The 27,178-nt window shown below is 37.4% G+C and overlaps 1 protein-coding gene across 3 annotated transcripts in view; it reads right to left on the reverse strand.

Moving 5' to 3' along the window:
* The window catches only part of MAGI3 (membrane associated guanylate kinase, WW and PDZ domain containing 3), a 292,279-nt gene that overhangs the window by 25,626 nt on the left and 239,475 nt on the right, over nt 1–27,178 (reverse strand). For all 3 annotated transcript variants that reach the window (XM_015148560.3, XM_077950860.1, XM_015148570.3), the window contains 7 exons: nt 17,564–18,169; nt 16,303–16,334; nt 13,462–13,618; nt 10,805–10,896; nt 8,921–9,113; nt 6,122–6,310; nt 600–785 (listed from right to left, as the gene is read on the reverse strand). In XM_015148560.3, coding sequence (XP_015004046.2) covers nt 600–785; nt 6,122–6,310; nt 8,921–9,113; nt 10,805–10,896; nt 13,462–13,618; nt 16,303–16,334; nt 17,564–18,169 — 1,455 coding nt within the window. The remainder of the gene's footprint in view (nt 1–599; nt 786–6,121; nt 6,311–8,920; nt 9,114–10,804; nt 10,897–13,461; nt 13,619–16,302; nt 16,335–17,563; nt 18,170–27,178) is intronic.

The raw sequence follows: 27,178 nt of genomic DNA on the forward strand, positions 1-27,178 counted from the left end.
AGATGGTTCCTAATTAGAAATTCTTAATGATCAAAAGGCAGCTTTACAGCAAGGCAAGACATTAAACATGTTTGTAAGACTCCAGGGCTGCCAGTATGTGTTTTATGCCCCACTTACTAGCCATTCCCACACACTCTTTTACCCTGTTTACAAAGCGGCTGCCCAGAACAAAGCCTTGTCCCCAAGGAAAGGCACACGGTGGCATCGGCCTGACATAAAAGACTTGACATCAACAGTGACTTTCTTTGAACTGTTTAAAGGATTTTCTCTCACTCAAGCCAAGACTTAAGACATTATTTTAAGAAAATAAGATCTGAAAAGTATGACCAGTCTCTTTCACTTCCGGGTGCTTGCTTCTCTAGCACATAAATAAATGGTACACACTCACTAGCTGGATTATTTTTCTTGAGCTGCTGATAATTTTATAATAAGCTGTCTTTTAAGTTCATTAAATGGAAAAGGCGAAGAATGAGACTCCAGCGTGCATACACAGTTCTATCCCTGCAGTGATTCTGGCAGTGCTGGAGGAGGCCACTGCCTCCCACAGGTTTTGCGCCTCTCAGATCAGCTTGGGGCAGGTGGGTCTACTGGCTCCTTACCTTCTTCAGCAATGACCGTTAGTGTGACGGTGACACCAGCATCTTTGATCAGCTGAACAATGTTATCATGAGACAGTTCAACAATGGACTGCCCATTCACTGCAGAGATATGATCTCCAACTTTCAGTTTTCCACAGCGGTCAGCTGGACTTCCTTCTATGACTCGACCAATTTTATGAGGAATAACTATGGGAAAAAAAACCCAAAAAACAAAAAACCAGGTTTTTCAATTATTTAAGATTTCTGCTAGTGTTAGATTTATAATCATCATCATTTAAAAATTCAACATAACGTCAAAGAAAAATATTTAAAAACATAACAGAAAAGTACCACACGTCATCATCCCATCCAAACGCAAGTATTTTCGTACTTCTCACTTTTGCCCACATACATACTCTTTACACAGTTGTAATCATAGTATATAAACCTCTTTGCTATCTTCTACCTACCAGAAACCTTGTTCTAATTTTTACATTATCATCCTAACTGTTCTGTTTAAGAGTTATTAATCTCGCTGATACCACCTGACTGATCAGATGTCTCATTGTTTATCGTTGATCATTTAAGCTGCATCAAGTTTTTAGCTATTTTAAAAACTGCTACGATAAGATAATCTTTGCTTCTGTTAAAGGGGCACTTGCTCCCATAAGGAATCTTGTAAATAAATGCAGGTCAAACTCAGGTTTAGCACTCAGTAGTTATTGGTCAGAAATTCAGGTACAGTGAAATGACTGACAATTAAAATGAATCATACTTAATTCCACAGGTAAATTAATTCCTCTTATTTATGCCTTTGGTTCTTTTTAAAATTTGAAAAGCTAAGTGGAATTAGAACATTAAATGTTAAGTGTTAAGACTACTTGACTCATGGATCAAATTCTAAACCAAATACACAAAGCTGAGTCTCATACAATTGCAAAGATGCTCTGTGCAGCTCTACTGTATCTCTAGCTTATAATGCTAAGGGCCTTCCTGGACTAACTATTAAGACATTCTGCTATAATTGTAGCTTGAAATGAGTTCTCATATATTCAGGAAATCTTGTCAAACAAAATATTTTCCACCATGCAACAGGCAGCATTAGTATTAGGAAACAAATGTTCCTTCTGTGTTCTCTGAGAATTTCCTAGCCTAGGTCAGTCAACTTTAAACTTATCAGATATGTGGGCTCCTGCTGACTACTGACTGATTTGAATAGGGATACTTCATATTTTTGAATGGCACTGTGAATGATGTTTAATTTCCATAGTAAAACCCGCTCCTTACTAGTATGTCTGAATCATATCTAGGAGTATGTAAGGGACATTTTAATAGACCTTCGTTTGGACTAGAAAAGTTATTCTTGATGATAATTTATTTCCCTACAGACAGTGCCCTGGCTCTTCTAGGAATACACCGTGGGAGATTTTATCTTAAAATAGAGTAAGTCAGTGTTGGAAGGAAGTGCCTTTTAGCTCTGAATTATGTCAAGCACTTATTATTCTATTTTCCTTACAAACAATGTAATTAGAGAAATGCCAGTGCAGAAAGGGCCATGTCGTATGCCAGGCATTATGAGTTGATTCACTAATTCTACAACAGGTGGCACACCAGAAACATATGGCAGGTCATATGGTGGCCCTGTGGTGACCTTCTAAATCAATATCTCAGTTATTCTCCTTTTTACAAAAGATTTACTTAAACATAGTGTTCTTTCTAGATCCCCTGAGAAGAAAATCATTCAGTTCCTTGGCTCACTAAAAGGAGTTTGTTCAGACTTGGGAAAGCATTAAATAGAATTAATCTCTGAAATCTTAGTGGTCCCCTTTCTCAGCCTGTGAGCAATGTGGTAAAAAGAATTGGTGCATGGTGGTATACAACTTCCTAAAGGGCTGGTTATCTGGATCAGGGAAGGTAAAAGTAGTCAGATTGTTACTGTCTTAGTATTTATAGCAGTATCACTAGAACAGTTAAAAATAGCAAACAGACCAGTAGAAAGGTAACTTCTGAACATTTTCTAAACGGACAGGGAAACTGTTCAAGGTAACCCCTTAGAGTTCACATAGCTAGGGAAAAGCCTTCAGTCCTGCCTGATTTTTGTTGATACACAAAGTCTACAGGCATTTGCCATAAAGCCAACTTATCCATCTTCATTCATCTTTGGCCTAAATCTGTCTCATAGCCTGGCTTGTCCAGATCCTGAGATCACTTTAGTGCTCTTAAAACATTTCTTTTCAGGAAAACAAAGAACAGTAACTGGAAATGTTCCCTTTTCAAAGAAATCCTTTGCAACCGGAACTGAAAACTATATGATAAGAAGGAATAACACTAAAAGCTCTGAAGTACTGGTAAAGCAAAAACTAGCCACGTCTTTTTAATCTTAAATAGAGGCCTTTTCTAAATACTCCATTCATTCAGCACTTAGACAAATTCTGAGGATGCTGGACCTGGATCCCTGATCTTTGAAAAAGTCAACAGTAGAGAAACTCAGAATTCCATAACTGGTACCACAGATGCTACTAGGAACTCTTCTTGAGACATATGTCATCAGAAAATACCTGAGACAAGGTCCATAAAGAATGATCTGGCCAGGCACAGTGGCTCACGCCTATAATCCCAGCACTCTGGGAGGCCAAGGTGGGTGGATCACCTGAGGTCGGGAGTTCGAAACCAGCCTGGCCAACATGGCAAAACCCTGTCTCTACTAAAAATACAAAAAACATTAGCCAGGTGTATTGGCACATGCCTGTAATCCCAGCTAATCGAGAGGCTAACGCACGAGAATCACTTGAACCTGAGAGGCAGAGGTTGCAGTGAACCGAGATCGCGCCACTCCACTCCAGCCTGGGAAACAGAGAAAGACTGTCTCAAAGAAAAAAGAAAAAAAAAAAAGATCTATTCTGACAGACAGGTTTCCTGCCTTTCCACCTGTGCTAACTCCTTTCTGAACCAAACCTTCTCTATCATACAGTTTGCAGCAAGTATTCAGTCTCTGTGAGTGAAAGCTCCTCATTTGAGCTTTCCCCTGAGAATGTCAGAAAATAAAATTCTAACAAGAATACTCTCAGGCCTCAACATTTTATGAGATTATTAACTAGCATTTCAGTGAAATTATCAATTCTGGTTTTACACTAGGACTGAAAATCTCAAGTACTTTACATAAAATTCATCAACAACCTGAGCCTAATTTACCATTCAGCCTGATAATTAATGAGCTGCAATTACTCATTTCCTGCCACATGTGAGCTGCTGCCTCAATCTTACATTTTAATTGGGCTTTCTTTCCTATCTCATTATTAAGTATTGACGAACTTTTAAAAGTTTTTTAAAAGAAAAATTAAGAGATGGTTACAATTTTCTAAATAATAATGATGATGATAGCAACGGCAGCAGAAGCTACAACAAGCGACAGCAGCTAACATTTACTGAAGGCCTTGGCTAAGGGCTTCCCATACGCTGTCTCCTTTAATCCTCACATTCGTGAGACAGGGAGTGTCTCTATCATCCTCATTTTACGGAAGAAACTGGAGCTCTTGGAGGGAAAATAAGTTGCCCAAGATCAGACAGCTATTAAAAGATATAAGCAGGACCTGAATCCAAGTTTGTTGGATTACAAAACCCAACCCTTAATGACACTATCTTATACAGAGATGAAGTAGCTCCATAGGTAAAACTATCAAAATAGTAAAAAATGATTGAAACAAGGAAATATAAAATTACTTAAAGATTTTTAAATTTTTAAAAATTTACCAATAAAATATATACAAATAAAAATACTTAATTAAATTTTAATACTTAATTACATGTAATACTTAATTTTAAATATAAACAAATGTAAAAATATGCTCAAACATATTTAAGCAATGAAACTTATTTTACTGAATTTCTCTATATAGGTTAGTTTTATGGTGAACATCAGACTCTCCCCAAATTTCTGTAGTGCTAGAAAGGGAATATCTTCAATACAGAAAGTGGTTAGCATCTATCTACTAGAGTAATACTCTTTCACTGTTTTTGTTAATCTGAATGCCTGGGGTTATCATATGTTACGAGAATGACAATATCATTATCCTAAATGGTTATCTGTTTTTAGAAACACTGATTCCAATGACATAACATGAAAACCACCTAAAAGCTGCTTTCCTTTCATTTTTCTGACACAGGCCATATTATCATCCTCACAGCATCAGTGACAGTTCCAGTTCCAAGTGTTTCCATGGCAACTGCTTTGGGAAAATGGAAACTAGTATCAGTGAGCAGTGACCTAATACTATAGCAATAACTCATCCATGTCATGGACTCTTTTTCCCTTATACACTTCCATTAATTTTAGCAAGATTTTTGCAAATTGCTTTGGCTCACAACACTTTCCTAAAACTGTTTTCTTTTTTTTAAACTAAGGTTTTAGCAACCACTTGGTCTAAAAGGATCTCACTATTCAAAATATAATCAAACTGACTTGTAAAGGCAAGGGCACATTTTCATGTAGTCAGAGATTTTTTATTATTTGACTTGGGGCTGGGTTCTTATATTCAACTGGATTTTATAATTATATTAAAAATTATTATTTTATAGAAACATCAAGACAAATATTTCATTTGCTGAATCATAACAGCCCTGAATATATCAGATGTAATTCCTCCTTTGATCATGGAACTGATATAAATACATTCATCTTCTGGATTAGAATATTCTGTTAAATTCGGTTCAAGATATTTAGATTCATTTTCTAATTGTTGACAAAATTTTTACCTTTCAATGAAACATTTATAAAAAGTATGCCTCTTATTCACAAGGGTAATTTATAGCTGGACTACAGCAATTATTATTAAATAATAACATTAAATAAAGACATATTTGGGTCAAGATTTTTCTATTAATCTGCTTTGCTTGTTCTCAATTGCTTCTAGTCTTTAATTCTTTTCTATATACATGATTAATCCTAATTTTCAAAACCTATGCCCCCATTTTTTTATTTTTTATTTTTATTATACTTTAAGTTCTAGGGTACATGTGCACAACATGTAGGTTTGTTACACACGTATACATGTGCCATGTTGGTGTGCTACAGCCATTAACTCGTTATTTACATTAGGTATATCTCCTAATGCTATCCCTCCCCCCTCCCCCCACCTCACGACAGGCCCTGGTGTGTCATGTTCCCCTTCCTGTGTCCAAGTGTTCTCATTGTTCAATTCGCATCTATGAGTGAGAACAAGAGCCCCCATTTTTTTAAAAGTCAGCATTATACCTTTCATTAAATCCATATCTATTACATATTATCTTCAGTATAACCTTGATGCAAATGGAGCTACTGAGACTTAGTAAATATTTTATAGAATGTGAGATAATAGATAAACCTGAGGCCTAGAAGGTTTGGTTCAGATTACCTAATTTTGAAAATAAGGAAAGTATTCACCATTCTTAAAAAGATAAGTACCTAAGGCATTTTATAAGTAGCTCCTAATTATTTCATAAACTCCAGTGGGAGCCTCAGAAAACTGGACTTGCAGGCAGAGACAATAAGATACAATATCCCTTACCTCCTGGAGGTGGTTTGTTTTTGGAGGTGAGGATGACAAAGCCAAATCCTTCATTTTCTTTTCGTTGCAAGACAACATCATAGGGCTCCTGGGGTGCAGGCCTGGCTGGGACCTCTGCCCGGTTCAGGCGGGGAGATCCATTCTGTGTTGAAATGAAGGCCTGAGAGCTGTCGTCCTCAGGTTGTTTTTCTATAATAAACATGATCAGTTTTGATATTTCTGGAACATCATAATTTCTGGTGACTAAAGTGTTTTTATGCTAAGCCCCTCACAGAAAAATTCAGTTTCTAATAACATAAAGAATAGAAAAGCAGCCCCACATGTGAGCTTCGGGTGTAATCTGAGTGCAGATTTAGGCAACAGCAGTCCATCCGACTTTCCAGATACTCAGAGTGGATTACTGAAAAATACATATAATCTCAAGTTGTCGTTTTTCTTCCCCCCCACCCGCCGAGATGCAGTCTTGCTCTGTCACCCAGGCTGGAGTGCAGTGGCGTGATCTCGGCTCACTGCAACCTCTGCCTCCGGGGTTCAAGCAATTCTCCTGCCTCAGCCTTCCGAGTAGGCGGGATTACAGGTGCCCACTATCATGTATGGCTAAGTTTTGTTATTTTTAGCAGAGATGGGGTGTCACCATATTGTCCAGGCTGGTCTTGAACTCCTGACCTTGTGATCTCATTTTAAAGGAAGCTTTTAAAAGCTTCTGTGAGATTTGATAGTAAAAAATTCTTCTTAAAACTGTTTTAGTTCCATCAAGGTTTATAACATGGACCAATAATTTTAACGAAACACATAATGAGGAATGACACAATGAACTTCCTTTTAAAATCAATTATAAATATAATTTAGTTCAGTGACTGATACTCATTGATGTCTGTCTTAGAGGTTAAAGCATCAGGGCAGAAATGTTGCCCCACTGTAACAGTTTGCTACCTGTACAGGATTTGTCTCATATGATGTGTTTTGCAATTGCAGTTTCCTGAGTGATGATATAAGATGAGTTCATCATTAGCAGTTCTCAGCCTTCCACCTCCCCAACCCCCACCCCCCAACTTGCTGGGACACATAACAAGCTGTCCACATGAACAGCAAACACTTCTAGGCATAGGCAGGGTCATATGAAATTCCTGATAAATGGCCAATTAACCTACACCTTTTTCTGCTCTTTTATCAGAACTTGAGAATGGCACAAAGTCCTAATTGATTTTTTAAAAAGGGCATTTTTTTTTTTGCCATAATTTGGTACAAACCATCGTTAATAATAACCACAACACACTGCAGTCATGTACATATTTATAAGGTCTCTTTTTGGCTAAAAATTCACATGGTTTTAATAATATGTTTTTTTCTTTTTTCTTTTTTTTCAAAATGCATGGTTAGAATGTATTAGCTAAAATGTCTCCAACAATACCACACTACTATGAAACTTCTTCATGATTCTTTCCAGGGAAGAGCCAATTTGTAGGTTGTATAACATCACAATTTTACTGTAAGTAGTTACATTTGGCCTCCAACACAACCAAATTGAGGCAGTACTGCGTTACAAAATCTGTATGCATCTCTAAAAGGCTGGTATTTACCAAAGGAGGCAGGCGTTTACTTTGAATGTTGCAATAACAAATACAGTGCCTCATTTTTGAGAGTGAGGTAAATATTCATCCAATTAACAATTTATTAATGTCCACTTTGTACCAGACAGGCACTCTTCTAGGTGCTGAGGATACAGGAGATAACTAAACAAATAAAAAATCATAGCTTCATGAGGCTTATATTCTTGTGCTACAGAGTTGTATTTTTCTAATTTTAAAGTGGCAAGAATTCATTTGTAAGACTTCCTAATTATTCATAAAGCTACTGATGAGAAACTATAAGAGATATTCATATCCTAATGTTATAGTTTAAACCCTGATCTCTGAATTAAACTGCAAGTTTTAATCCAGGCCCTATCTCTTACCAGTTATTTGTTTCTCAACATTTCTCTGAGTAGTCATAGAACTAGACAATGACCTCATAGTGTTGTGAAGATTAAATAAAATAATTCATGCGTCTATGACATAGTAAGCACTCAATAAATGTTAAATTATACTAAAACTTCCCAAGTAGAAACATCCCACTTTCCCTTAGTAGTTCAGATTTCATTGGGATCCAAAAATCTTTGTACATTCAGCTAGTGGGATATCTTGGTATGACTAAATAACTTTTCATTTGCTATTAAAAAAAAAATTTAGGCCAGGCATGGTGGCTCACGCCTGTAATTCCAGCACTTTGGGAGGCTGAGACAGGCGGATCATTTGAGGTCAAGAGTTCGAGACCAGCCTAGCCAATGTGGTAAAACCCCATCTCTGCTAAAAATACAAAAATTAGCCATGTGGTGGTATGCTACTCAGGAGGCTGAGGCAGGAGAATTGCTTGAACCTGGGAGGTGGAGGCTGCAGTGAGCTGAGCTCATACCACTGCACTCTAGCCTGGGTGACAGAGTGAGACTCTGCCTCAACAAAACAAAACAAAACAAAACAAAACCGGATTTAGATCAATACTCCCACCTATAATACCACATTTGCGAAATGCATCAATATATGAAAATAATCTTAATATAGAAACCCAAAATGTATTTTTTTATAGTAGTATTATTTCTGAATCCTTTTGTCTTTGCATGGCCTTCCACAGTGAGGCCTGGATCACATCAAATGAGTTATCTCAGATACTACTGAATGTAATAAAATAACAAAACTACACAAGAGGTAGATTAGTATCTTTGTTTCTTTTTTAACTTTCCAGAGCAGGAACAAGTTCACATACCTCCATAGAAGATCTTTCGTCTGACAGTTAGTAACACATGGCCATTTCGAGCAGCAGTCGTCATGAGGTCCAAGACTTGTTTGTGTGATTTCCCTTTAACAGGAATTCCATCAATGCACATTAGTTCATCAGCTGCACGGAGCCGACCATCTTTCTCAGCTGCTCCCAGGGGAATAATAGCCCCGATATATATCTGATAAGATAACAAAGTATAGTTTGGTCCACAGCGTAAAGTTTAGCTGAAGAGTTAAGGGATTCCTAACTTAGCATTGTGCAAACCAACAGATTTTTGCAGTTCAACTATGAAAACAGTCATATTCTAGAAAGGTATTATCTGGGAAAGTGCCCATTCTCCAAAACGGCACTTCAAATAACCACACTGTATTATGTAATCCCTTATAGATCCTCAGGGCTGTGTACAAAGGAAAGAGAAAATACGAAGTTGTTCAATAACTCAAAATGCACCACCATTATCCCCATCATTACAATGAAACAAAACACTAAACTCAGAAAATATAAATCTGCATAGTAGCTATTAAAAGTCTGTTCAATGTCATCAGGCAAGATTTTCTACATACTGTTCACAGCAACTGAGATCATTCTCAATGGTACTCCCATCACATAAGACTAACAGTACAAGTTCAATATACACAGCACAGAGACATTTCTTCTTTCTAAATCTCAATGGGAACAGAGTGGCCTGAAGCTCACTTGTATCTAAGTGAACAAATCTGGTTCACTTTGCTCACCAGCATTAGAATCCTATTAATTAGGCAATTCTGAATGTTTGGGCTAGTTTCAGAGCTGCTAAAATCTGACATTCAAGAGAAAAGAAAGGTTTCTTCTAAGTTGTTTGAGACAAATTCTTAAAATGTCTAAGTGAACATTATGAGTATCAACAAAATAGGAAGCAACAAAACAAAAATACAAATACCACCAAGAACAATTAAAGTATCTACTATTTGTTCTACATAGGGCAACCTGCCTTAAGCTTTATGTGTCTCCAATGACTGTTGTAACTGTAACCAATATGACCAATTAGAACAAATTTATACTACATAAATCAAATGTTCTATTCAGAAATAAGAAGCCTGTAATTTTTAAAGATTATTGTTCTTCACCTAACTTCCAACCATAATATAGTCTTTTTTGATATTATATAAAAGAAAATGCAAATATGTTCTTAAAAATTCTATAGAACACATTACTTCTTTGTTATTCAAACCAAGAGCAAAACTTAGAAACAAAACCCACTACATTTGTTCTCTAAAACAAATTTATGTGAGTATCATATGTAAACAAAATCCTAGACTTCAAATGCTTTGCAAATATAACCCTTATGCCTCTGGACAAAAATATTAATTATTTTATATTCCTCTAGTTTCAAAGTAACAGATGAAATGACATGCAAAGTACTGAGCATGAAAATGCCAACCTACTAATAAAATGAGGTGAAACAATATACACAGGCTCATGCCAACCATTTATGGAACATTCAGCAGAAGTAATAGTGGGAAGGAGGACATGGGATTATAGGTTTCTTAGAGAAGGAAAATGTCTTAGACTCTGTTTAATGAGGGCAAAGGAAAATACAAACTTAAAATAAGCTTTATGTAGTTATTCACACAGAGAAGTAAATAAATTAATCACTGTCTAATTTGCAGCTGACATATTCAGTTTTTACTCACAGTTTTTAGCCTCAGCTACACCCCAATAACTGAGGGACTATGATACTAATAGAAATGCAGTTCTTCCTCATACTAATGAAACTGTTAGAGGGAAAAAAAAACTTAAACCACAAAACAAAACACACCATAATCCACCAAATCACCACTCAAAACGTTTGAACAGGAAACAGCCATGTTCCAAAGAAGTGACACTTACAGACTGGTCAGGTCCATCTCCTCCTAGCACCCTGAAGCCAAACCCTGACTCTTGTTTTCGAAGAAAAACATCCAAATCTTTGGTATTTGGTGCTAAGGAAAATCAGAAAATATAAATATTTTGATTTATTTTAAAAGGACTAAAACAAAACAAAGTTCAATATTTAGTAGGACATTATAGAGTAAGACAATAAACTATAATCTCAGAACTTTTTAATATGTGAAAATTTGCACAGGAGTGTAACACACACACACAATTCAACTATAAATCCTTGTTTTGAGCTCTAAGCAAAACTGTATCAAGACTGTTTAGAAGCATTTACTCTCACTTCCATATACTCAGTATTACACTGTCATTAACTTCTAATGCTGTCCAATCAATATAACAATGTTGAATTCAGAATGATCAAACTTGAGTTTGATATTTGACAGGTGCAAATGACCTAACTTAACACTTGGGTAAGGTACATTAAATCCTAGGAAAAGAGTGCCTATAAAATACCTTATTCCTGCTCTCAAGCTGATACCTTTCTCTCAGAAAAGTATTCCATATGAACTACTTACCTAGCCTGGTTTTGCAAAATGATAGCATTTTAAATGAAAATAATTAAGAACTAACATTTATTATTAGCCCCGTTTTCTAGGTGGGAAAACAGGGTCTAAGTAAGTTGGCCATTGTCACACAGCAAGTGGTGAAGCTAAGATTTAAATCCAGGTTGATTTCCAGGGTCTAATCTCCTAACCCATACTATCCTACTCTGAAAGGGTAGGTTGTATTCCTTAGAATATTAAGCAGGAGGATTGCTTGAACCTGGGAGGCGGAGGTTGCAGTGAACCGAGATAGTGCCACTGCATTCCAGCTTGGGCAACAGAGCGGGACTCCATCTCAAAAAAAAAAAAAAAGAATATTAAGTCACAAAAATCTATTTCATGACTAAAATTTTTTCATTGGGAAAATATTAATGTTATTTATAGGTAAGAAGTATTTACTATAAAGAGAAAAGAAATAAACATGTCAGGGAACTATATAAAAAGTGAGATTAGTCAATTCCTGATAATATTCTATAGAAGCAATATCTTTTGATATATACTTCCTATTAAAATTGTAGAACTTTAGAGATTAAAAGAGTCCACTTTGGGAAGCCGAGGCGGGTGGATCACGAGGTCAAGAGTTTGAGAACAGCTTGACCAACATGGTGAAACCCCGTCTCTACTAAAAATGCAAAAATTAGCCAGGCGGGGTGGCGTACACCTGTAGTCCCAGCTACTCGGGAGGCTGAGGTAGGAGAATTGCTTGAATCTAGGAGGCAGAGGTTGCAGTGAGCCAACTCCAGTTGCCACTCCAGCTCCGGGTGACAGAGCAAGACTCTGTCTCGGGAAAAAAAAAAGAGTCATGAGTTCAACTCACTTATTTTATGGGTGAAGCCTGATGGGACTGCAGAGTTTATATCAGTATTAACAATGTATCAGGCTATGAATGGAAAGTATGAAGAAAGGGATTCTACATAGTTATGCTAACTGAAATGATTGCTTTGCTATGCATACAACTGGTTTTCATCTTTCTGAATATGGATTGGTATTATCAAGATGTAGTTCTGCAATTAATTAAATAAGCATTAAGTCAATACACATATATTCCACTTGTACATATCTTTTCCATATAGATTTACGCCTATTTCTAAGAACAAACAAATTTTAAAAAATTATACCTACTTAAATCTGCAATTTTACTTTGGAAAAGATGTATCATTAGTAAGTGAATTAGTAGGAACATGCATGAATTTCTGCCTTATGTGGTCTCTCTTTTTATCTCTCAGCTGTACTCCTTTAAGGAGTCAATTCTTTAGTTTCCTCTTCAAATTGCACACTCTTCCTCAAATTGCATTCACCTCTGATTCATCCTTCATACTCCTGCCAGAGAAACCTTTCTAAAATACAAAACTATGTCTTCCTTCCAGTTAAAGGCATTCTGTGGTTCTCTGTTATTTGTATGACCAACTCCAGCTCCCCTTGAGGGGCATAACTGGCCTTTCTCAATCTGTTCCTACTCTCCTCTGTGACTTTCCTTGCCAACTGCACCCACGAAAGTGAATTACTTGCAGAACCCAAGTCATGCAAGACCAGTGTGCACGTGCTATTCCTTCTGTCTTTCCCTTTTATCTTCCTGATAGACACTTTTTCATCCCTGATGACTTAGCTTTGCTTCTAGTATGAAGCTTTTCCTGACACTTCCTACTGCCCACGCTGATAAAACTGAGTATTCCTTCTTTGGATCCCAATTTATCCATTTCATCTTTCTATCACTGTACCTGTTAGGCTTATTACGTGTACTTATTTGTATACTATTTGATTACATATTTGCCTTTTTCCATTTAGTTCTAATAATATTTTTGGGTGCAGGTCCTATGTAACCTATTTATCTCTGTATTCTAGTTACCTAGTATGGCATCTGGTAGATAACTAGCACTTAAAACATGATTTTGAAAAAAATGAATGTGTGAATGTTGAATATACATGGAAGAAGTCCAGAGTTCTATTAAAATGGTAATGAAGGAATAACTTTTCAATATGCTTCTGAAAGATGGGAAGGCCCTAATCTAAAATAAATCCAAATTTATCTTGTTACATGCTTTCCTGAAGTATTCCACAACTACTTACGTTTATCTTCATATAAAGTCTTAGATTTCAGGTAGACCTCAGAAGGATCCAATTTTGGGGATCCTGACCTGATAATGCTGGGTGGAAAAGGCATAGGCTGAGGAATAGGCTCATTTATGGCCTCCAAACTTCCTGAATTTTCCTTTTTATCTGTTTTCTGAAATGGAAAAGGGCCTTACTTAGTATCTTTTAAAAATCAGATGGTTGATTAATTCATAAAACTGATATCTGAAATGGATATGTCAACTGATTATAGTTGTAAAGGTGGCAGGATCAAAGACACAGCAAATTTACAGTTACAGGAATTCATTTTCATAGCAAGGTGTATTTGAAACATATTTAACTTAAATTAGAAAAAAGTTTACAGTAATATCAACTGAAGAGCCTTAGTTAGTCCTATGTTTAAACAATTTTGCCCTTTTCTCCACCACCAAGACACAAATTGACTTTGAGATGAAGATAAATAAAAATACAACACAATACGGCACTTCTAAGTAAAGTAGGAGGAAGATTCAGAGAATATCTTCATAAAATTCTTGGCCCGGCCCACTTCCCATTCACTGAGTTTAATTTCTAAGGAAGATGTTTAAGATAATACTCTTTCTAAGAAAACAGGAAAGGTTAACTCTAATTTAGGTTATAAAGATGGCACTGTGGAAACCCTGCCTGGCCAATTCATACATATTAAGAGAAAATGTACCATGCAAGACAATTAGATAAGGGAAAACACAGTAGCATATTTTGATATTTTTCCTATTCAGATAGCACTTTTCCAAGATAATAGTCAAGCAAAATGACTTATTTAATAAAATGTTAACAATGAAATCCAATAAATAGCCCAAGGAATATGGTTTTGAGACCAGTTTGTTTTCCTGGATTATTGTTAGGAGAGGGAGATTATGGATGTTTGTGATCATTAACAATGACTAGAATGCAGGGGCACCGGCTTGTCAGGGAGTAATCAGGGGTCAGCCACTACAAAGTGTTGGCCTAGAGGGGACCCTTCAATCTCCCAGACCCAGTGAAAAGGGAGAGAAGCTAAAGGTGGTCTCCCACCATTTCCCCACACATCTTAGCATTCTGTCAGAAGCGGTTAAAGTTCATCAGGCCACTGCAGCTGTAGTGGCATCCATTATGAAATAGATATGGTAGCACAGGAATTAAAAATGATTACTAGAGGAACCAGAGGAATGTAGAATATGTGCAATTTGAACTGAATGGACAAAAACAATTTCTGTTCACACTAGACCCAAGTAGTATAAGCAGTCAATGAAAAGGGCAGAAGTTGGCCAGGCATGGTGGCTCACGCTTGTAATCCTAGAATTTTGGGAGGCCGAGGTGGGCAGATCATCTGAGATCAGGAATTTGAGACCAGCCTTGCCAATGTAGTGAAACTCCATCTCTACTAAAAATATAAAAATTAGCCATGTGTGGTGACGTGCACCTGTAATTCCAGCTACTGGGAGGCTAAGGCACAAGAATTGCTTGAACCTAGGTGGCAGAGGTTGCAGTGAGCCAAGATCACACCACTGCACTCCAGCCTAAGTGATGGAGTGAGACTCTGTCTCCAAAAAAAAAAAAAAAAAAAAAAAAAAAAAAAGGCCCCAGAAGCTGAGTGATTCTTTTTAATCCATAAAACAGCAAATTTGCAGAGGATTCCTACTTGGTGGGCTAGAAATAACTAATTCATTTAATATAACCATCTATAGTTTATGGTTATGGAAGGCCATCTTTCGATTTTGAGATAAAAGACTCCAAATGAGCAAACTAGAACTAAATTAGAATTTTAAATAAACTTGTCTTTATATCCAAAACATTGCGGATATTTAAATAGCTGCAAATGTGCACCTCGTAGAGTTTCTTCCACAAAGCAGTATTTGATGCACCCCTTTTAAAGTTCTTACTTTCTGCACAGGTCCTTAAATAGGCTACGTGGTTATTCAGAAGAATGCCAAAGAAGTCACTGTTTCAAGTCTTTCACTTTGACAACAAGCACATTTAGCACAGAAGGCCACAATTACTCTAGAAGTCTTGTTCAGTTAGCAGGATGTGGTGGTTCACGCCTGTAATCCCAGCACTTTGGGAGGCTGAGGCAGGCAGATCATGAGGTCAAGAGATCGAGATCATCCTGGCCAACATGGTGAAACCCTGTCTCTACTAAAAATGCAAAAAATTAGCTGGGCGTGGTGGTGTGCACCTGTAGTCCCAGCTACTTGGGAGGCTGACGCAGAAGAATTGCTTGAACCCGGGAGACAGAGGTTGCAGTGAGCCGAGATGGCGCCACTGCACTCCAGCCTGGGTGACAGAGCAAGACACTGTCTCAAAATAAATAAATAAATAAATAAATAATAATAAAAAGAAGCCTAATTTAGTCTTAAAAGTAAGAAGATTATCTAAAGGTGCATGCACATTTATAGTCCCCACAAAATTATGTGAACTACTACGTCTTCTCTTCAGGCAGGGGCAAGACGATGTAATAATTTATCATCTGTCTTAATGTTTAGGTCCTTCCTACTTTGTTTCTCTGAATCACAAAAGTAAAAAAACCTCTAGGTTGGTTCTTTGATGTGTTCACATTTCATAACTTAGAGAACAGGATTGTTGGTACAATAGGCCTTCAGCAGTCCTCCAGTTGCAATACTTACCCAGTGGAGCACATCTCCTCACTAGGGGGCTTTTTCAAATGCTTCCCTAGTTTCTGATAAATACAAGCCAAGGGCAGCATGCCTCCTAACTTCTCCCGGTCGATAATCATCACCACAGTGAGCCCTCTTACAGAGGGGAATGTGGCATCTTTCTCAGTGTGTTGGGGAAAGGATTTGAGGACCAGTGGATACTCACCATTTTGGTAGTTTTGGTTGGTGAAGGAGGACCTTAAAAAAAAATGAGCCAAAGTTTAAAACCAGAGGATGCACTCCCAGATCACAAATACTGCTGATGTTTATGATAAAACTAGCTTCAACTTTTAGTAGGCTAGTAAATTCTGTGTCTAACCTCCTATGTAGCAGGTATTATACATATATTATCTCATTTCATTTTTATAACAATCTGAAGGCACAAATGTTATGACCATCTTATAGAGAAGGTAAACTAAGATTCTTTCCTATACCAAAGAACCAGTAAGTGGCAAGGCAGGAGACTGACATCAAACCTGTATGACATGGAACTTTGGTGTCTTTGTTACACTTGTTGAAGCCCTGGCTTACTCTCAAGCACTCACATAGAGATTTCTACCTTACTCGGAGCACATTCCACCATCACTCAGAGAAGAAACCCATATGAATCAAAGAAATGAGAATAAGAAAAAACTCCCAAAGAAGCTGAAGTGCTCATTTGCCTCAATAGTGAAAAGTAAAATCCAGAGAGATAAAAGAGTAAGTGGTTAAGTTTTATTCTTTAAGATACTAGTCACTTATAAGTATGGATTTAAGAAAGCCTATTAAAATTAAACTTTGTGATTATTCCTTGGAACTGGATTTGTAAATGTCTGGGAGCAGTTCATGTCAGCTGATGACCTTGAAAAATAAAAATTCTATTTCTCTCACATAAGCACTGTGCGGTTTAATTAACATCTACAGACAGATACTAGAGCCTAAGATAAAAGCTTTATGAGCACAAGCTATCATGATTGCCTCTGCAGAACAAATTAGCACACCATCCAACATTTTACTTATCCACAGAGATGCTAGCTCTTTCAAAACATCTTTGGTGCATTACAGAGGTCCAGATGACGTACCATTGGTTGAAAGAGTCAATTTCTATTACTGTCATCAACAGAGAAATGAAATTAAGAGGATGTATTTCATTTGAAGTATCACAATGCTGTGACTCTCTCTAATCATTAAAGCCAAGAATCAGATTTTCAAAAGAATACAGAGGGAAATAAATCCATAATGGACATGAACGAAACCACTAATAACTTTTTAAAAACTGCTGAAAAAGATACTGCTTATGGAAACAATCAGACAGAACCTTAAGGAAAATGTGCACTAATTACTAGTTAAGTCTGCTGGGAAAACATATTCTAAACTGTAAGGAAGGACAATCAATGGATATAAATGCTTGAACACTGAAACTTTTTCTATGTGGTGCTTTTACTTACCTCCTCTTAAGATAAGCAATGGTACATCGGCACCTACTGGAAACTGCTTTAGCACCTCTACCACTTGGAGATGTGTTAAATTCTGCACATTTTGATGGTAAATTTCCTTAATTATATCTCCTTTCTGAAGGCCTTGACACCACTGACTATCCAGTATCATTTTCACCTTCTGTCCAGTAGGGCTGTCGGCAATTGCAAACCCAAACCCTTTAGGGCCCTTAATCAAAGGGATAGTCACTAGTTCAGGCTGGGAGCTGCCTGACGATGCCATGGATACTCTCTGCTCACTTGTATCTGATGGTCCATTGAGACCATCACCAGTCAAAGTGTGTCCCGATTTTCCATTCTGCTCCAGAACCATTGTTCCTGGCTTAAAATCCTGAGGATTCATGCAAGTCTCTCCCTTGGTTAATGACTGTCCATTGATGACAGGGGTAGCAGCAACAATATCCACGACAGGATCTTCACTGTCATCAGGAAGTGGATAACCACGACATAAAGTGAGGTTTACATACTGATTGACAGGTACCAATTGAAACATCTGGACAACATCTGCATGAGTATGACCGAGGACACAGTTGCCATTGATGTCTACAATAACATCACCTGGTAAAACATAATCATATTAAAAATATTAAAATCAACAAATAAGTTAAATTTTTGCTAGAGGGGCAAAAATAACTACAATTTAGTAACAAAATTTGAATTTTGGAAACCTCTATTAATTGCTGAAAAGACAGATTTCTAACACAGACATTCTCCCTTTTCTAACTCCTCTCTAAAAAGTATGTATGTCTAAAATCCTACTTATTTCAGTAGCAAAGAATTTTCACTTCAAGCTCAAGTGAATCATTAAAAAAACCCTGATAATTTATATTATCATTATTAGTATACCCTCTGAGTCGTATCTAAGTAGCCATGCAAAGCTATGCACATTGTAGCAGGTATTTAGTACAGGAGCAAATAACTCCACTGACTACTTGTACAAACTGTATTATATTTTTTGAATACATTAATTTTTTTATATATGTGTATGTATGTTTGTATGTATGTATATATACATACACTGACAAAGATGCTATCCTTAACCAAACTCTAGACAGGCTCCTCTGAGCTCTTTTTTCAGCAGGCCTCATCCTTGGCATGTCCTCCAGAGCCCAGCTTTAGCAAGAATTCTGCTAAGTTGGTTTAGCCAGAATCACCCAGTCTTGATACATGGTCTAAGTCCTCACTCCCCACCATTCTCCAGGTGATTATCTGATCACCTCAGCCTGCATTCAGCAAGAATCCTGTCACATCCCTATAATAGCCAGAAATCCTCCTTCACCGCGATACATACATATATATATATAATGTTTTAATTTTACTTTAAGTTCCAGGATACAAGTGCAGAATATGTAGATTTGTTACATAGGAATACGTGTGCCATGGTGGTTTGCTGCACCTATCAACCCGTCATCTAGGTTTTAAGCCCCACATGCATTAGCTATTTGTCTTAATGCTCTCCCTCTCCTTGTCCCCCAACCCCCAGCTGGCCCTGGTGTTTGTTGTTTGTTGTTCACCTCCCTGTGTCCACGTGTTCTCATTGTTCAACTCCCAGTATGAGAACATGAAGTGTTTGGTTTTCCGTTCCTGTGTTACTTTACTGAGGATGATGGCTACCAGCTTCATCCATGTCCCTGCAAAGGACATGATCTCATTCCTTTTAATGGCTGCATAGTATTCCATGGTGTATACCACATTTTCCTTATCCAATCTATCATTGATGGGCATTTGGGTTGGTTCCTGTCTTTGCTATTGTAAATAGTGCTGCCAATAAACATACGTATGCATGTGTCTTTACAGTAGAATGACTTATATTCATTTGGGTATGTACCCAGTAATGGGACTGCTGGGTCAAATGATATTTCTGGTTCTAGATCCTTAAGGAATCACTACACTGTCTTCCACATTCATTGAACTAATTTACACTCCCACCAACAGTGTAAAAGTGTTCCTGTTTCTCCACAGCCTTGCCAGTATCTATTGTTTCTTGACTTTTTAATAATCACCATTCTGACTGGCATGAGATGATATCTCACTGTGGTTTCAATTTGCATTTCTTTAATAATCAGTGATGTTGAGCTTTTTTTCATATGTTCGTTAGCCGCATAAATGCCTTTTTTTGAGAAGAATCTGTTCATATCCTTTGTCCTCTTTTTGACGGGGGTCAAACAGTCTATCTTTAAATACCACCTTATTTCTTGAGTTTAAGAAGCCATTGGCTGGGCGTGGTAGCTCAGGCCAGGCGTGGTGGCTCACATCTGTAATCCCAGCATTTTGGGAGGTCAAGGCAGGTGGATCACCTGAGGTCAGGAATTTGAGACCAGTCTGGCTAACATGGTGAAACCCCATCTCTACTAAAATATTAAAAAATTAGGCCAGATGCGGTGGCTCACGCGTGTAATCTCTGCACTTTGGGAGGCCGAGGCAGGTGGATCACCTGAGGTCAGGAGTTCGAGACCAGCCTGGCCAACATGATGAAACCCTGTCTCTATTAAAATACAAAAAATTAGCTGGGTGTGGTGGTGCATGCCTATAATCCCAGCTACTCAGAAGGCTGAGGCAGGAGAATAGCTTGAACTCGGGAGGCAGAGGTTGCAGTGAGCCAAGATCACGCCACTGCACTACAGCCTGGGCAACAAGAGTAAAACTCCATCTCAAAAAAAAAAAAAAAAAATTAGCCAGGCGTGGTGGCGTGCGCCTGTAATCCCAGCTACTTGGGAGGCTGAGGCAGGAGTATCACTTGAACCCAGGAGGCGGAGGTTGCAATGAGTCGAGATTCTGCCATCGCACTCCAGCCTGGGCGACGAGAGTGAGACTCGGTCTCAAAAAAAAAAAAAACAAAAAAAAATTAAACAAAACAAAAGCCATTGATTACAATGTACTTTAAAAATTCATTCTACTTTGAGAAATATTGAACTGAAGATTAGAATGATGTTAATTTATGAATGTATTTTCTTATAGTATCCTTTTTTTGCAGCAATTTTGAATTTGATTTATAAATCAGATTTCAAAAGGTAAAACAAGCAACAAAAAATTCAACAGAAGCAAACAATGCATTATTGAAGACACTGAAAAGTCAGCTTAATAAATCCCTCTAAAAGTTGGTTTTGCTTTCCTGATTTTACATTAGTATGAACATTTTGGTTGTAGAATCATTACCACTCGACGGTCATCAGTTGGGTATTTTTTAACACAGTCTTGACTTAAAATTTGACCCCTGTTGTCTCATCAATTTGCTTTTATTTGAATATGATTATTTAAAAGGTTATTGCCAAATAAAAGTGCTTTAATTTGTTCTGATGGGTTTTAAGAAACTCAATCTGGTATTAAAGCTCCCAGAATTTTCATGGAAATATTGTATTGTCATGCAAATTAGATAAGCATATTAGACAAATATGAAACTATATTTTGAAATCCTGACAGCATACACAATAGCTAACACGTGTTTCATGGACAAAATGTTGAAAAGGTCAAAACTGAAGACAAAAGAACCTTACTATTAATTTTAATCTCTAAAGTTTGTTAACTTTATAAAGTAATAAAGTAGAATAAAAATAATTTCCTTTACAAGTGTAACTTTTGATTATTTTAAGTTTTCTTGTTTTAAGTTTTTGTTACCTCAGTGGGAAAGCATAATATGAGAGATCAAAAAATACTATGACAATTCAACCATCGAATGTTGGTCCATATTTTCATGGTATGTGAAATAAGAGAGGATTAGAAAAGTCTAGCAAACACTGAAAAAAGCAACCTCAGTATAATACTAAAATCTTTCTGGAAAACAATGCTTAAACTTCCCCCTGCAATCAGAAATTAGTCTTCAACTTTCTCCAAGTGCCTGAGCCACAAACACTGCCAGCCATATTAAAATATCCAGCAATTACCAAGTAAAGGCTTTAGGAAACTACAGAAAAGACAAGTTTACACAACTTTGTAAAAATGGTAATATTTATGTCTATAATTCTTAACACAGGAGTTCAATTTAATAACCAGTAAGATTAAGGAAGAAAACAAACTTGGGAAAAACTGCAAGATTGAACAATTTGATACCATGATAAACACCACAAATGACCTTTTTTCAAATTAGATTATAGGTAAATGCTAACTCCAAAAGTATCCTTTATAATTCAAGAAAATCAAACAAATAGTTTTCTGAGATGATTAATAAATCTTTAGTTTTATACAGTAAAAGGATTATCTCAAAATTACATAAAATATTTCAAAATATTAATGAACTTAATGTTTTCTCCAACAGTTTTCACCTGTTTGTAAAATGGCCCACCATCAAAGATAATAGGCATTTAGTTTAGAGGATAGATGGTGACAGAGGGCAGAGCAAGGTGGTGGGATAGAAGCCTACACTACTCATCCCCCTGCCCCCACAGAAACACCAAATTTTAACAACTAACTACATACTAAAAGTACTGTTACAAGAGACAAAAAGCAGGTGAGCAATCACAGTGTCTGGTTTGGACTTCGTATCACTGAAAGAGACACTGAAGAGGATAGGAAAGGCAGTCTGGAATTGCCAGTGCTACCCCTCCCCCATCCTCCCTGCAGTGGCGGAGAGAATCTGTATGCTTGGGAGAGGGTGAGCACAGCGATTGTGAAGATTGGCATTGAACTCAGTGCTGCCCTGTCACAGTGGAAAGCAGAACCAGGCTGTAATCAGGTGATATATGCCAACAAAGGGAACATTTGGGCCGGCCCTAGTCAGAGAGGAATTGCCCATCCCAGTGGTTGGAGACTGAGTTCCGGCAAGCCTCTCCACTGGGGGCTGTAGTGCTCTGGGGCCCTGAGTGAAGAGGGGCAGTCTAGGCCACAAGGACTGCAATTCCTAGGCAAGTCCTAGTGCTGAGCTGGGATCAGAGACACCTGACTGCAACCTATGAGACACCAGCCAGGGCAGCTAAGGGAGTGCTTATGCCACCTCTCCCTTACCTCCTGGCAGCGGCCACCTGGTATGGAGAAATCTACGTGCTTGGGAAAGGGAGAGTACAGTGGCTAAGGTACTCTTCATTGAACTCAGTGCTGCCCTGTCACAGCAGAGACCTGGCAGATTTCATCACCTGCCTACTCAAGAGCCCCTGGGCCCTGAATAACCAATAACAATACCCAGGTAATAAATACACCACAGACACTGGGCTCTGAGACATGCTGGCTTTAGGCGTGACCCAGCACATTCCCTGCTGTGGTAACTATGGTGAAACACTGCTGCTTGAGAAAAGTAGGGGGAAAGGTAAAGGTGACTCTGTCTTGCAGCTTAGGTACCAGCTCAACCACAGTAGGGTAGACCACCAAGCAGGCTCTTGAGGTCCCTGAGTCCAGGCCTAGGCTCTGGCTTAGCACTTCTGGACCTGGCCTGGATCAGAGAAAAGCCCACTGCCCTGAAGGGTGAGTCCCAGGCCTGACAGCACTCATCACAAACTGACTGAAGAGTGGTTGTGCTTTAGGTGAACATTAGCAGTGGCCTGGCAACACCCCCACACCCCCACATAGGCCAGTGTTGGTGGCCACAGGGAGAGGTTCCTCTGTCTGTGGAAAGTGAAGAATGGGAAGAATTCTGTCTTGTGGTTTGAATGCCAGCTTACCCACAGTAGAATAGAATACCAGGTAAATTTCTAAGGTTTTTGACTTCAGTCCCTGGCTCCCAGACAGTATCTCTGAATCCACCCGGGGCTTGGGGGAGCTCACCATCCTGAAGAGAGGGACACGAACCTAGCTCACTTTGCCACCAGCTGATCATAGGGCCCCAGGGCCTTCAGTGAATTTAGGTGGCAGCCAGGTAGTGGTTACAGCTAGCTGTGGGCAAGATCCAGTGCTGTGCTGGTTTCATGTCTCACTCAGCATAGTCCCAGTGGTGGTGGCCACAGGGATGTTTATGTCCCCCAACCCCCAGTTCCAGGAGGCTCAGCACAGAGAGAAAGAGAGAGACAGAGAGTGAGAGAGTGAGAGAGAGAGAGAGAGAAAGATAGAGAGACTTTATTTGTTTGGAAGAATGTAAGGGAAAAGAACAAGAGTCTCTGCCTATTAATCCAGATAATTCTTCTGGATCGTATCCAAGAATACCAAGGTGGTCCTTATATGAGTCTGCAGGAACCACAGTGTTATTGGGTTTAGGACCCAAGTTCCTTTGAATACCTGGAAAGCCTTCCCAACAAGGATGGGCACAAACAAACCCAGCCTGCAAAGACTACAATAAATGGCTAACTCTTCAATGCCCAGACACCAACAAACATCTACAAGCATCAAGACCATCCAGGAAAACATGACCTCACCAAATGACCCAAATAAGGCACTAGGGACCAATCCTTGAGACACAGAGATACATGACCTTTCAGATAGAAAATTAAAAATAGTTGTTTTGAGAAAACAACAACAACAACAACAAAAATCAAGATAACAGAAGAAATTCAGAATCCTGTCACATAAATTTAACAGAGACTGAAATAATTAAAACAAATCAAACAGAAATCTAGAGTTGAAAAATACAACTGACATGCTAAACAATGCATCAGAGTCTCTTAACAGTAGAATCGATCAAGCAGAAGAATTAGTGAGCTTGAAGACAGCCTATTTGAAAATATACAGTCAAAGGAGACAAGAAAAAGAATAAAAAACAATAAAGCACACCTACAGTATCTAGAAAATAGCTTCAAAAGGGCAATTCTAAGAGTTATCGGCCCAAAAGAGGAGGTACAGAAAAAATGGGGTAAAAAGTTTATTCAAAAGGATAATATCAGAGGACTTCCCAAACCTAGAGAAAGATACCAAGCCCATGAAGGTTACAGAGCACCAAGCAGATAGAGCACCAACCGAAAGAGGACTACCTCAAGGCATTTAAAAATCAAACTCCCAAAGGTCAAAGATAAAGAAAGGATCCTAAGAGCAGTAAGAGAAAAGAAACAAATAACATACAAAGGAGTTCCAATATGTCTAAGAGCAGACTTTTCAGTGGAAACCTTACAGGGCAGGAGAAAGTGGCATGACATATTTAAAATGCTTAAGGAAGAAACTTTTTACCCCTGTAATAGTGTATCTGGCGAAAATATCCTTTAAGCATGAAGGAGGAATAAAGACCTTCCAGACAACAAAAGCTAAGGGATTTCATGAACGCTAGATCTGCCCTATAAGAAATGCTAAAGGGGGTTCTTCAATATGAAAGAAAAGGACATTAATGAGCAATAAGAAATCATCTGAAGGTACAAAACTCACTGCTAATAGCACACAGAAAAACACAGAATATTAAACTGTAATTGTGGTGTGCAAAATACTCTTAAGTAGAAAGACTAAACAATAAACCAATCAAAATAATAACTAGAACAAATTTTCAAGACAAAGACAGTACAATAAGACATAAAGAGAAACAACAAAAAATTAAAAAGGAAGAGATGAAGTTAAATTGTAGAGTTTTTATTCATTTTCTTTTTGCTTGTTTGCTTCTTTGTTTATACAATCAGTGTTAATTTGTTATCAGTTTGTAATTATGAGTTATAATATAGTATTTTCAATCCTCCTGGTAACCTCATATAAAAAAAACACACAATGGATACACCAAAAATAAAAAGCAAGAAATTAAATCATACCACAGATAAAATCACCTTCACTAAAAGGGAGACAGGAAGGAAGGAAAGAAGGAAGAGAAGATCACAAAACAATCAGAAAACAAATAACAAAATAGCAGGAATAAGTCCTTATTGATCATTATTAATAACATTGAATCCATATGGACTAAACTCTCCAATCAAAAGACACAGAGAGGATGAGTGAATAAAAAATGCAAGACCTGATGATCTATTGCCTAGAAGAAACACGGCACCTGTAAAGGTACACATAGACTCCAAATAAAGGACTAGAAAAAGACATTCCATGCCAGTGAAAACCAAAAACAGTAGGAGTAGCTACATTTATATCAGACAAAATAGATTACAAGACAAAAACTGCAAGAAGCGACAAAAAGGTCATTATATAATAATAAAGGGGTAAATTCAGCAAGAGGATATAACAATTGTAAATATATATGCATCCAACACTGGAGTACCCAGATACATAAAAGCAAGTGTTATTTGCTTTACTAGAGCTAAAGAGAGAGGTATTTTATTATATATTACAATTATATATTATATATATTTATTACATAATATATGATATATATTATTAGAACTAAAGAGAGAGAAATATACCTCAACACAATAATAGCAGGAGACTTCAACATTCCACTTTCAGCATTAGGTCTTCCAGACAGAAAAATCAACAAGGAAACATCAGACCTAATCTGCACTATAGACCAAATGGACCTAATAGATATTTATAGACTATTTCATCCAATGGCTGCAGAATATATATTCTCCTCAGCACAGCATCATTCTCAAGGATAGACCATATGTTAGGTTACAGAAGAAGTCTTAAAACATTCCAAAAAATTAAAATTATATCAAGTATCTTCTCTGACCGCTATGGAATAAAATCAGAAATTAATAACAAGGGGAATTTTGGAAACTATACAAACACATGGAAATTAAACAACAGGTTCCTGAATGACCAGTGAGTCACTAAAGGAATTAAGAAGGAAATTGGAAAAATTTCTTGAAACAAATAATAATGGAAACAAAACACACCAAAACCTGTGGGATACAGCAAAAGCAGTACTAAGATGGAAATTTATAGCTATAAGTGCCTATAGATATAAAAAAAGAAAAACTTCAAATAAATAACCTAATGATGCATCTTAAAGAACTAGGAAAGAGCAAATTAAACTCTAGATTAATAGAAGAAAAGCAGAAAGAGTAGAAATAAATGAATTTGAAATGAAGAAAACAACACAAAAGATCAATGAAACAAAAAGTTGGTTTTCTGAAAAGATACAATTAACAAACCTTAGACTAACAGAAAAAAAGAGAGAAGATCCAAATAAATAAAATCAGAGATGAAACAGCAGACATTACAACTGATACTGCAGAAATTCAAAGGATTGTTAGAGACTATTATGAGCAACGATATGCCAACAAGTTGGAAAACCTAGAAGAAATGGATAAAATCCTAGACACACACAACTTACCCAGATCAAACCACAAAGAAATCTAAAACCTGAACAGACCAATGACAAGTGACAAGATTGAAGCTATAATAAAAAGTCTCCCAGTAAAGAAAAGCCCAGGATCTGATGGCTTTACTGCTGAATTCTACCAAGCATTTAAAGAAGGAGTAATACAATTCCTACTCAAACTATTCTGAAAAACAAAGGGAAGAATATTTCCAAACTCATTCTATGATGCCAGTATTACCCTGATATCCAAACCAAAGACATATCAAAAAAAGAAAACTACAGGCCAGTATTTCTGATAAACACTGATGTAAAACTCCTCAACAAAATATTAGCAATCAAATTTGACAATACATTAAAAAGATCATTCATCACGACCAAGTGGGATTTATCCCATGAATGCAAGGATGGTACAACATATGCAAATAATTAGTGTGATACGTGGTATCAACAGAATGAAGAATAAAAACTATAATCATTTGAGGTGGGTCGATCACCTGAGGTCAAGAGTTCGAGACCAGCCTGGC

This window comes from Macaca mulatta, chromosome 1 (assembly GCF_049350105.2).
Source record: "Macaca mulatta isolate MMU2019108-1 chromosome 1, T2T-MMU8v2.0, whole genome shotgun sequence".
Classification (NCBI taxonomy): Eukaryota; Metazoa; Chordata; class Mammalia; order Primates; family Cercopithecidae; genus Macaca; species Macaca mulatta.